This window comes from Trachurus japonicus, chromosome 6 (genome assembly GCF_045865225.1).
Source record: "Trachurus japonicus isolate A0001 chromosome 6, Traja_1.0".
In the NCBI taxonomy this organism is placed as follows: Eukaryota; Metazoa; Chordata; class Actinopteri; order Carangiformes; family Carangidae; genus Trachurus; species Trachurus japonicus.
This window is the reverse complement of record NC_140912.1, coordinates 13,447,764-13,459,909: the sequence shown is the minus strand read 5'-3', so window position 1 is coordinate 13,459,909 and position 12,146 is coordinate 13,447,764. Positions and strand designations below refer to the sequence as shown.

The 12,146-nt window shown below is 41.8% G+C and overlaps 1 protein-coding gene across 1 annotated transcript; it reads right to left on the bottom strand.

The window, feature by feature from the left end:
* Window positions 1-190: 190 nt before the first annotated feature.
* On the bottom strand, window positions 191-2,024 carry snapc5 (small nuclear RNA activating complex, polypeptide 5). The gene is made up of 4 exons (XM_085779032.1): window positions 1,878-2,024; window positions 1,417-1,539; window positions 1,245-1,325; window positions 191-858 (listed from the first exon to the last, which is right to left on the bottom strand). Exons 2-4 carry the CDS (start codon window positions 1,504-1,506, stop codon window positions 664-666), a joined length of 366 nt encoding a protein of 121 aa, XP_085635158.1. The 5' UTR covers window positions 1,507-1,539; window positions 1,878-2,024; the 3' UTR covers window positions 191-663.
* Between the last annotated feature and the right edge of the window lie 10,122 nt (window positions 2,025-12,146).

Genomic DNA, 12,146 nt, shown 5'->3' with positions numbered 1-12,146 from the left:
ATGGATAAACAAGGGCCTATGTTGGTATTCATCCTCAAGATAACTGGATTCTACACCAGATCACACATCACCATAAATGTAATCATTTATCTATCTTCATCTAAAGGCTTATCCTGCCTGTTTCCGCTCACCAAATCTGTTTCTTTCTTCAAGTGTTGCACAAAGAAAAAACCTTTTTATATACCTTGAACCATATGCAAAACATTTTATTTTGTGCTTACAATTATCAGTTCTTACATAGTGCATACACACTATATTCTTATATGGCCCAGCCATACATTTTCATACTATCAGACACATCTCAAAATGTAATTCTCACGTCAACTTCTGCTCAGTTTATCTTCAAAATGCACAATATATGTAGTAAGCTAGAAGTACCTAATAACACTGTCTTACTGCATTTCAGTGAGATATATCTCACAAAATTTGACACACGAACTCTAACATAGTCTCAAATCCTGCTGACAGGCCTTAATTCAGGCAAAGGAGAGGATACTGGTAGCACCACACGTCATCACACTATAACTGCTACTAACCCCATCTAAATAAATTAAACTTCATAAGTGATAGTACAAAACAGGTGAAGAAATAAACAGCTGTCCTTTTACATGTGGTTCTTCTCCGGTGGTGCAAACATAGAAGCCCAATGAAACGCTGAGAATCTCAGTAATCATCCTCCTCCTCCTCCTCCTCAGGCACAAATCTGAGATCATCTTCATCCGCTTCTTCGTCATCCTCATCTTCCTCCTCATCGTCGTCTTCCTCCTCCTCCTCCTCCTCCATATCATAATCTACAGCGGCATTCAGTAGCAGTTTGGTTTGATTGATCTCACTCTCATCGTCAAGGTTAACATGAACCTGAAACAATGACAGTGAATGAGAAAACATAAACAAAAATTAAACCTTGTAGGCTAAATCTAAGTAGGAGGCCCTACATGAAATATTAGTTACAGTTAGGAGAATAAAAAACAACCTTTCACTTAGTCGTTACTTAAACATGCAAATCTTAGTTTAACAGTACACTGAGGTTTCTGAAGCAACAGGATGCTACAGGACACTGTAACATCTCTAGCACAAACATCTAATTCTATATAATGAACAACTTCATAAAAACAACTTGAGTGTGATAACCAGCAAACACAAGCAAAGCTTCAGCTGAGATATCTTATGAAAGATTGTGAGCTTCCAACATTTAGCAGTGTTGTTCCCTCATGTTTTCTCTGGTATGTAGGCTAATCCCTTACCTCAGTTTCAGGGGAGAGGCGTTCAGAGGCTCCTTCTTCTGTTTGAGCATTAATGATGGATCTCAAGGCTCCCTCTTCGAACTGAAACACAAAATGAACACAAGAGTATATATTAGCCACAAGTATCACAAACCTGTACACAAACGCAGCCCTGTTCTGCAGCCTGATTCACCTTCAACCTGTTCAGTTGGTCTTGTAGCATCACTTTGATTTTGAGGAGAGTCTCCTCTTCCTTCTTCAGCTCCTGCAGACGGCTGTGCATCTTTACTGGTGCCGCTGTAGTCAGACCATTCCTCTGATAATCAAACATACATCAGCAATCAATGATACAGTGTTATGTCAAATTGTATTTGCACTTTGTTTCCTTTATAAGCCATACTGCATCTTGTTTTCATTATGACAAAGAATCAAATCTGCTTATAGATGTGAGTTTATCATGTGTTTAAAATCCAACCGGCGTTAATTCTTCAATGCAATACTGCGTCAATTTTTTTTAAATATATAAATCGGTAAGCAGACTGTGCTGTTACTGCTAGCTGGATGCTAAGGAAAACAATTTGGCTGAATAGCGGAACCGCAAAAATGACAATTAATTTCCACAAATGTAAGAGTAAAGTCCAGTTTGACTGTTACCTCTGTATATAAATCCTGCCTAGTGTTGCATATCGACGTCGACAGCGGGAATACACAAGATAACGTGCCACTGAACGCCTTTATTTTGGATTTAGCTGTTGTGCTACAGTTGAAGCTACAAGCTGAAGTTTGGTTCCTGTGCTCATGCCGTCATATCCGGGAGTATTAGTGTATCTTCATGACTATCGGAATTAAAATATAAAATAAATAAAACAATTTTAGATAAATGCAAGGGATTTAGGATAGGTTAAAAGTTGCTATAAATTCGGATTCTGTATTTGTTTCAGACACTGTTGTAACAAGGAGCAGCTGTAACGAGCAGCTGTGCATTTCGGTAGCCGCAGAAAGAGGATGTAACGAGGGGTCCCTGAATGCAGCACCGACGTCGGCGGACCGTTGATTCTGGCGACATCGTGTGGTTAAACGACGGCAGCTGCTTCACCTGAAGTGAACAAAAAAGAAAACAAACAAACATAGTTTTACCGAGTTTGACCCGTTTTTCAACCAAATGCGGTTTTGAACGGTAAGAAAACCTGGCCGTGTTTCTGATGTACACCAGTTTACTTCCAATGAATGGTAAAATTAGAATTTGTTAACAAACCACAGCAGCTCTTTCATGTGACTACGATACCTTATTGTCAGCAGTTTGAGCAGGTGTAGCTAACTTAGCTATTAATCATATAATTCCTCCCCACTCGTTTATCAATGGCCTCCTCCTTTTCAAAGGTTTGAAGTGGCAGGTGCCAACTTTACGGCACTAGGAAGCCTAATTTGTAACAAATGTAGTTCATGGTGTTAGTCTCCCTCATAAAACATAAGGGTCACAGTATTGGAAGGCAAATAGGCCTTAAACCCGAGGTAGGCTGTGTTTGCTACTTCAGACAGTGTGTGCAGGGTGTAACTGAGCTCATGAGCAAGGTGTGAATTTGTCTTTCATGCTGGCGTAACTTCAAGAATTGGGTTTATTTTATGGTTAGAACGACTGGAGGCAAGTGTTGCAAACATATTTTTTAAAGGAAATTTGTGAATTTGTGACCGTATCTGTGGGAGCTTTAAGAGTTTTCATGCACGTGGAGGAAAAAGCCAAAAAGGGATCGTGCATGCTTCATTTGTCCGTGACTGAGCAGCCCTCTGTTTATCCAGGTATCTGACCTGCCCCATTATCAATTATTGTGCAGTCTTGCACACTACCTGCAGAGCATTCCTCTTTTCCCCAAAACCTTGTTACACTGAAAGGGAGCAGGCGACGTAGATAGAAGAATTCAGTGAAAATTTAAATAAATCACAGATGGAACTCATTGATGTGAACAAGATCTGAAACGGCTCTTAATCAGTCTTCAAAAAATGTTAGAAGAGCCCATTAGGTTCTTTATAGGATTCCTTGACTAAGTCCATCCAGATGTGTGCATTGATAATCACAGCACCCAGGCACGACTGGAGACTAACAATGGAGGCCTACCAAAAGGAGAGAGACATACCTGTCTGTGCTCACACACGTGAAAACAGCACTTTCCTCAGATTTCCTAAATCAGATCCCTTCTATTGGTGTGAGACCTTAATTACAACAGTACATGTCATTACTCTGATGAAATATCAGGACCCTTGAAATTATGTTGATGCACCTGATCCTACAAACAAGAGATTTGTAAATATGTGCCCATCCTTTTGGTGAATATGCATGGTTTTGGTTGGTACACCTATGCTATTCTACATGATTTATATTGATACTGCAATACTGTTTTTTCCCCCTTGTTTCAATGCTTAAGACTAAATCACTAAAATCACTAGTCATCACATAAAAATATGTTTCTTTTCCATGTTTCCGGATTTGTTTTTGTTTTGTTAAACTTTTTGCTTTCCTTTGTAAAGGACCTTGTAACACTGTAGTACTACTATATAAAATTCATTATTGTTATCATTACCTGTGACCCACACTGCTATCTTGACCCTTGTGTCTATAATTTCACTTTGTAAAAATACTGTGTTGTTTTTGTTTCTGGTGAGAAACAGGGGGTGTCCAGCACATGGCAGTGCAGTGGCGGAAGACCCAGTCCCAGATATTCCACAGCAACGCAGGTTTCGCAGAGGGCCGGGAAGATGTCCTTGTGCTTCTGATACAGGTTTGATACCAAGCATTACTGTCAATACAAGTGTTTCTGATTTAACCAGGCATGTGCTGATGTTTAATTACCACAGTACATCTATTTTTTAAATCAATTTATTGCAGTATACTCTTTAGTATTATGTCAGAATAATTTAAGAAATTAACTCCATAGTGATGTCCAAGACAAATGATTTTACAAAGAAATAGAGATGTGTTGTGTACTGTATACTGCATACAGTATGTTATGTTTTATTGTAAAACATATTTAATGAAGAAGATGGATTCAAATGCTTCCAGAAAAAAGTATATGGCATGTAAATGTAAATATTTTTGACTGCTTTTAAACAGATGTTTAAATTTTCCAATACAATGCCTTGGTGTAGACAATAATTGATGTCTTTACTGATGGAAACGTGCAAGGGGAATAGTTCAGTCCAACACCCAATTTGTGCTGGTCAAGTAATAGATTAGCTGCCTGTTGTTCCTTACAGCATTGTGCATTCGGTGTGTTGTGGTATGTGACCATGTACCAAAACATTAATGTTTTGAGAGCCAAATTGCAAAGGAAGCCTTGGGAGGCTGAAACCAGAGCTGTACATCAGCGTAGTGGAGACCTCGAGGATTTGGGGGTCAGACGAAAAGGTGCTCCGAGGCCTGCACCCCACTATCACAGCTGCCAGCCTCCCAGCACAGACAGGAGAGGCCCCACTCTGGCACGACGGTTTTACTTGAAGCTGGTTTCAGCAGCTTGGAGGTGGCTAATACTGAACAGTTATCACTCTGCTTCTTGAGAGCCACAGTTGCTTTCTTCTTGTCATCACACAGACTCTGTTGCTGCTACATTGCAATTTTGTCCCAGTCAAAGCTCTCCTTGGCAGGGCTTGAGCCTAGTGCTGAGGCCTGGTGGCAGCTGAGGCCGCGGCTCAGTCGCCCTGCGTGCCGCTGTGAGAGGTGGTCTGCTATGCTTGTGCAGCGTTTGAAAGTGCTCCCACTGTCTGTGGAATGCACTGCTAGGCGTGTTGGACGAGGGGCCTCCCAAAAGGGAGAGGAGGGAAGGGGGCGGGGACCACAGAGAGAGAAGAGGGGGGTGACCTTTGAACAGTGCCGTCAGGAAGTTATGACTCAATTTTCATTTGGGCCAGTAAAACAGAGAGCAAGAGCACGGAAATAGTGGAGAGATGAAAGATGGAGAAGGGGAGAGGGAGTGAAGATGATGATACAAATTGTAAGGTGAGGGCCAGAGAGATAAGATTGTAACAGAGCACTGAGGGGTTTGTGAGGTTGATGGGGTTGGTGAGACACTGGGGAGTCATGGGTTCTTGTGCAGTGACAGCTGAGGAAAACCAGATCATGGCCAGCATTTCTTATCATTAGTCTCAAGTTCAGAAATGAGCCACCCAGTCTGACAGAGTCTTACTCCGAAAGCCGATTGTGTGTCACAAAGTTGGACACGTTCTAAGCTATCTGACTGTCATGTGCTATAGGTCAGGCCGTCTGTAGAAGGTGAAGGGAAAGGTGGGGGTGGCAGCTCCAGGATGTTCCCTCTCAAGCGTTACAGTGATGTGGACAGGAGCCTCGGGCGCCTATGAAAGGAAAGGGCTCATGTGGAGATGCCGGAGCCTTTGTTTCCAAGGAACTACCTCAACCTTTACATTTCCTGTCCTGAACTCCCACACACACACGGCTGTGCAAATTGGCACGCACACACAGTGGGACAAATGTATTGGAGCGCATTCATTGTAATCAGCACAATCGTCTGCACGTACACACAGCCAGAAAGATATAGATGCATATTTTGGTGGTGAACAAGTGCATATGTAAGTGTTCTGTGTCATGCGTGCAAAAAATATTCCTATAGACTATCACACCCCTGCATGCCTCATACTGCCAAAAACAGGAAATATATGTTTTTTTAATGTTATGTTATAATTGTAGTCAGTAGAAATGATCCACATGCGAGTGAAGATGTAAGTAAAGGTCTGACGTGCCTTTGTTCTTGGCACATGAAACGTCTCACACTAATCATGTCGAAGTCCCAGTGGGCATAGTGTGACTGGATCTCAGAGGATGATTGATAACAGTGTTAATCACCAGATTACCGACAGCAATATGGTATGATCCACAGCGTGGTTTTTGTCTTTCAACACTTGGATGTTTACGTGTGTGTATTTAGGCGTACAGCTAGGTGCCCGCTGCAGCTGTGATGCCATCCTCATTTTTCCTCAAGTGAGTGTAGTAAAAGTCAAGCATTGCTCAGCTGCAAAACCTGATCATTGTTGTTGTCAGCACCGCACGATCTGCAGCACTTACATTCAAGGAGACACTCTTGATTCACTTCAGTGCCCTCTTCATGAAACTCTGAATGAAGCCTTTTTATCCCATGTTCATATTTGATTTCTGCCCGCTTGTATGGCTTTTGTTTGGCTTCTGTAGTTAAAAACGACTGTCCAGTGAGAGAGTGGATTCAGGCAAGCTGGGAAGTTTGTGCAAAAATGCAGAAAGTGAAAAAGCAGAGTGGTTCTGGTTCTCAGAAGTATGTCGGATGCATGGAAAACTGAAAAGTGGCTAAAAGCTCTGGCACATCCTCGATGTAAGGCAGTCCAATGCAACCACAGTAAAAGGCTGTTGATTTAGCTCGGGCTAAATGGAGTGAGCTTCTTTATGTTGCGACCCAGGGAATGCCTCAGATCACAGCATGAGGTTTGGGCCCTGATACGATGTGGTCAGGTCAGGGATGGCAGGAGGGAGTTTGGGACCAGGACTGAGGAGAACGCTTCTGTCACAGCTGAAATTTGTAACTAATTGACCACCCATACACAGCATTCCTGCTCCACCGGCCTTTCTCCGGAGACCGACAAACCAACCCAGAATTCAAGAACACCTCCACCAGACCAGGCCGACTGACTACAGTGTTAATTACATTTTCCTGTTTCTTCTCTTTCTCTCTCTCCCTCGGTCTTTCCTTCTTTCTCTTTCTTCTGCTCACTCTCTTGCTTTCTGAGCCTGGTGTATTGGTCTGTGTGTGTAGTCATCTCCCTTGGTACCCTAAGTTAAACATCCTTGTAATGTCAGAGCAGCCAGAGGGAAATTCGCTGTGTTTACCTTTCTTCTGTTGTTTCATTCATTTCATAATGATTCTTAATTAGCAAATCTGCAGGCTCATTTTCCACTCTCGGTGAACCTTTTCGATCTCAAATATCTCCATGCCAGCGAACAAAATATTGCGAAAGATGTTTTAAACTATCATGCTCAGTACATTTCTCCCAAAAAAAAAAAAGCACATATTAAGGGAACATTATCAAAAACGCTGATTTATGTTATTAGTTGTAGAAAGAAAAATGAATATCGATAGATGTATAATTATTGGCTCTTCTCAGATATCAGTACAAGTATTTGCCTCCTGAAGCAGTTGAGCTGTAGTAAAACCTGCAGTTTCCAACTGAACAAAAGCATCAGTCAAGTCTTGAAATGTTCCTCTTTAGATAATTTCTCCAATATTTGCTCCAGCAGGGATTACTGTAGTCCATTTCCTTGTCACCTAAATGTTAATGTTATGTTTCGAGTATCAATTCGCTCCATGTGTATGTAATGAGGTGATGTCAGCAGTCAGCTGTGAGAATGGCAGCCTAATGGAGGTATAAGGCAGAGCAGGCTCATTGGTTGGAGGAATGTGTGAACACAGTGACAAAACCATTTATTTGCAGGCGCTTCCACAGTGAGATCTAGCACCCGCAGCCCAAGTGCAACCCCAGGGAAGACACAGCTGCGTGTGAATGTTGTAGCTTCAGCCCGGCTGACTTTGAACGGCCGTCATGAGAGTGGCCCTGATCTCTTGGAGCACCACCCATCTTGTCTGATATTCTGAGTGCACAAACTGAGACATTCCAGATGTGCAAAGCGCCTGTGACAAATGATCGCAGTTTGGATTTTTTAGCTTTCGCATGCTGCGGGCTTCTTGGCACAGTGAAGAGGGTCTTGGGCTGAGAGTTTTCCCCTCTCTCCAGCTTCACTAACTGCTGCAGCACCACAGACTCTGGACATGACCTGCTGTGGATTGTTATATTACAGAGAGCCTCCAGGGTGGGGCTATGACTTAATATTGACCCTTTTCATCACTGCACTGCCTGCTCGGACAGGACTCTGGGGACTCTGTGTCATTTAGTGAACTGTTGACTGGATTAAATCAACTTGAATAATTCAGATCCTAGGCACAGCACAAAACAAAGTTGGTCTCATTTTAGTTTCAAGCCATAACCCTTTGAGAAGAGAGGAGTGAAAATAACATCTATTACTGCCAGATTAGTCACTGCATATTAGGGGGTGATGTTGGTTTTGATTGGATTCCAACTCTACTCCAGTTTCTTCTGTGGTTGCATGAAATATGTCCTTTTTAAATTCACAACTGGAGTCTCGAGGTGTGCTCCATGTTTTAAAAGCCGTTATAGAAGCCCATTGATTTCTCCATTTCATTAAACAGGACTTGTACTATGCCATAGCTGATGTCATTCTACAGTTTCCTGTCATTTTCCAGCTCAGGCACCGGTCCACTTGCCCTTCTCCAAAGCCCAACCAGTCAAACCCTGGTCCCTGACATGATTGATTCTTTTACACTTCATTTGTAGCACTCATCAAAATTTCACTGAGTCATGAAACTTTGGCTGACTACTGTCCAAAATAATCTAACCACAGCAAAAGAAATGCTAGGCCCTCTTGGGACATGGATTTCCCGAGTGATCTGATTTGGTAATAAAAAGAGCACAAATATGCGGCATTGAAATATGCAATACTGGATTCAGTTTTTCCTGCAAAGTTTGCCTGAGGCAGTTGAATCACTCAAAACAATTTTATAAGATTCTCATTTTGCCAGCAAGTCTCATATTGGCAGAAGGAGTGTATGAAAGAAAAAAAAAAGTAGGTCGGTGAACACTGCTTTCTAGACTGCCACATTTCTCTCTCCACAGTCTTGGATTGCAGTGATTGCAGTTGAAGTCACAAGCAGTATTTATATAAAGTTGTCCCCTCCCCACTCCATTGCTACACACTGGTGCAAATGGAGATTACGGTCAGAAAAAGACGGCAGCAGATTTAACAAGAATGCTTCTGAGATCTTAAGTACTCCGGTGTGTGTGTGGAATCTGGCACATGTTCATATCTGCATTTGTGGGCTCATATGTTTGAAGCACTGTTAGTTGTAAGATTGTAATCACGAATGTCATGTATGACCAGCTGTGACGTGTCTGAGCCATTGCCTGACTATAATCCAGACACACATCTAGAAAAGAAAGGGAGGCGATTATCAATCTCTTCAACTTTCTGTGGCATTTTTCTGTTGCAGCAGCTAACATAATAAAAGTAATGATAATGGGTAAAGAGGTGTGTCAAACACACTACAGACGAGGCGGTTTTCATGTCAGTGCTGACATGCTAGTTGTTGTCGACTGTTGGCTGCAACAGGAAAAGTGGATGTAGTGTGGTCGGCTTAATGCACCATATGTTGTATAATGAGAGGACAGTGAGAGGTAGTTTATTTATCTTTTTTTCCCATAGCTGGACTAAATGCAAGAAGTGCTCCACAACGGCAGGTTACATTGTGGGACCAGGGAGGAAGTGTTGTGGAGGGGCTATGAGGGCGTTGCTTGGCAACAGGGTGGGCAACTTGGCGTAATGAGCGCGGGGCTCAGGAGCTGTCTGCTCAGTGTTCCAGGTCCTGACAAGAACAGACAGGCTGGCCTGGGACGGCCTGCATGGAGCTGCCACCACGGCCACCTGCTCACAGCAATCATCACCAGTGCTCCAGCCAGCCACCGATACAGCATACAGACCCAATTAAGAGCTCTGCATGTCCCCCTCCAGCCAGCCATCACTAACACTCCTGCAAGTCTGACAAGGCTGCCTTTTTTCCCCTTAGCAAATCTCTAATTAACAACGTTGGTAGTGGTGAGGCCAGTCTGTGTAGGGCTGCTGAAAAGGGCTGGGACACAGCTCGGGTAATCAGCTTAAATACAGGTTTATTTCCTGCCCCCTGTGCCTCGCTACTTCCAGCAGAGATTGCATTCTTTTATCTGTTTATCTCCAATTTCCTCTGACTTGTAACGTGTCTCTCAGACACACTGTCACCTCCACTTGAAGCCAGACGGGCTGTTTCTGCGATCAGATGGTTTCAGAGCAGTGATCAGAGTTGGTTTTGGCAGGACATAGTTCTCAACATCATCTTTGTCTGTTCCATTACTGCCTTGCCTCCTCCTTCATACACTCCCAGCTCACTGAAGGCCTCTGATCTTAGCAGCAGAGACACGACTGAACATCTAAAGGATCATAGGTTCTCATATTGATATGTAATTCTCATTCGATTATATTTAACATGTGGTTTTGTAACCCAGTAAAGATAGGGATATATCACAACATTTTAGTCCTGTAACTAAGCAACACCAGATTTTATTTTGTTAAAATGGAAAAAAAGAAGAAGGGAGAAAATTATATTGTGAAATGACCTCATTACCAGAGCAGGATTAAGAGAGTTGTGTGTTCCAGCCGAGAGCAGAGGAGGCAGAGGAATTTCCTTTCAGAGGGGAGGTGTTATTGTTGGAGCTCTTTGCAGAGCCGCTGGATGAAATATCCTCTTCCCCAGTTTGGGATTGACTCTCGATACAGGAGCACCGCTCTTGATTACAGGGAATTGAGCCAAATCATCTGCTTTGAGCAGACAAAAATAATATAGTCTGATTTACCTTAAAATGACAGCAATGGCTAAGTGAAGAGCCCATCTCGTTATCATTATTGTTATTGAATATATTTGCAAGTGCATTATGTTTTTCTTCCATAAATCATGACACATGTCTCTAATGTCCTCTCTGGCTTTTAAGGAGAGAAAAGTTGGCTGTCATAAAGATTTACAGTGGTCCGGAGGTTTCTGCTCTTGGATTTGGATACTTGCAGTTAATATTAGTGGTTGATAATGATACAGTTTTGCACTCTATATGACTCCGAGGGTACTTTGTAATGCTTTTTGGCCAACATTGAAAGAATAGGCTGACTGTATTTTCTGGGTGTTTTTTCCTGTTCTGTTCCCAGAATCTAGATTGATGGTGTTCACTGTAGAGGACAAAGTGTGAACAGTGTTTTTGTTTTGCTTGTCATGACAAGCTTGAAAACATTGCATGTGTTTATTTAGTTAGACCTTGGAGGCAACAACTATGTTATTCTATCATATACGTGTTTTCTTAGTTTGCTGAAATGTATTATTGTATATTTTAACAATGTTGCTTTGAAAAACACGTTTTTTTTTCCCTCATTCACTTACCCAAAAGCTACTTCAGCCGATGGGTTTAAATATGAGTGTAAATTTATGTGATGAACCGGTGACTTGTTTAGGGTTGTTCACTTGTTCAGCCAGTGCATGTTGGTATTGCTTCAACCACCTTGATCCTCAACAGTGAAAACTTTATAGGAAATGGATGAATGGATAATTCAGAGGCTACGCAGCAGAGGGTGCTGTTTATCAGAGGGGGTGAACCACTTGGCTGCTTGTTTGGTAAGACTGACTTCAAGAGACACAAATAGAAAATGTGTTGATGTTTAATGATGAAAAGTTATATTTAAGTTTTTTTTTGTTTGTTTTTTTAAATATTGGTCTTAATCGTGTATGTAATTCAGATACAATTTAGATACATCTGTCTTCATGCCGGTCTGTCAGACATTCACTTTAAGGCATTCACTGTGATTGGTGACGTATTAATTTGAGCTGCATAAACCCATGACAGCTAAGGTATCACATGACAGGCTTCAGGGTCTGAAATCAAAGGAAACCACTTGAGCGGCACCTGGAAACACCTCTCAAATGAGACACCATACAAACACACTATTTCCTGTTCACTGAAAGACACATCCAGGCAGCATACGCGCTCTGTGTTAATCTTTCCATCATGTATTTTTCTACATTTTGTCCTCACAAATGGCAGTGTCTATATATATATACTGTGTATATATATATATATATATATATATATATATATATATATATATACATTTTGAAATTATATATGTGTGTGTGTGTATGTACTTCTTTTTTCTTTTTACCATTTTTATACTAAGGTGCTATGAGGAGGCACCTATTTCGCTGTTTTAGTTATTTAAAACATTTGTTATGTTCAGTAATAGTTATGGAA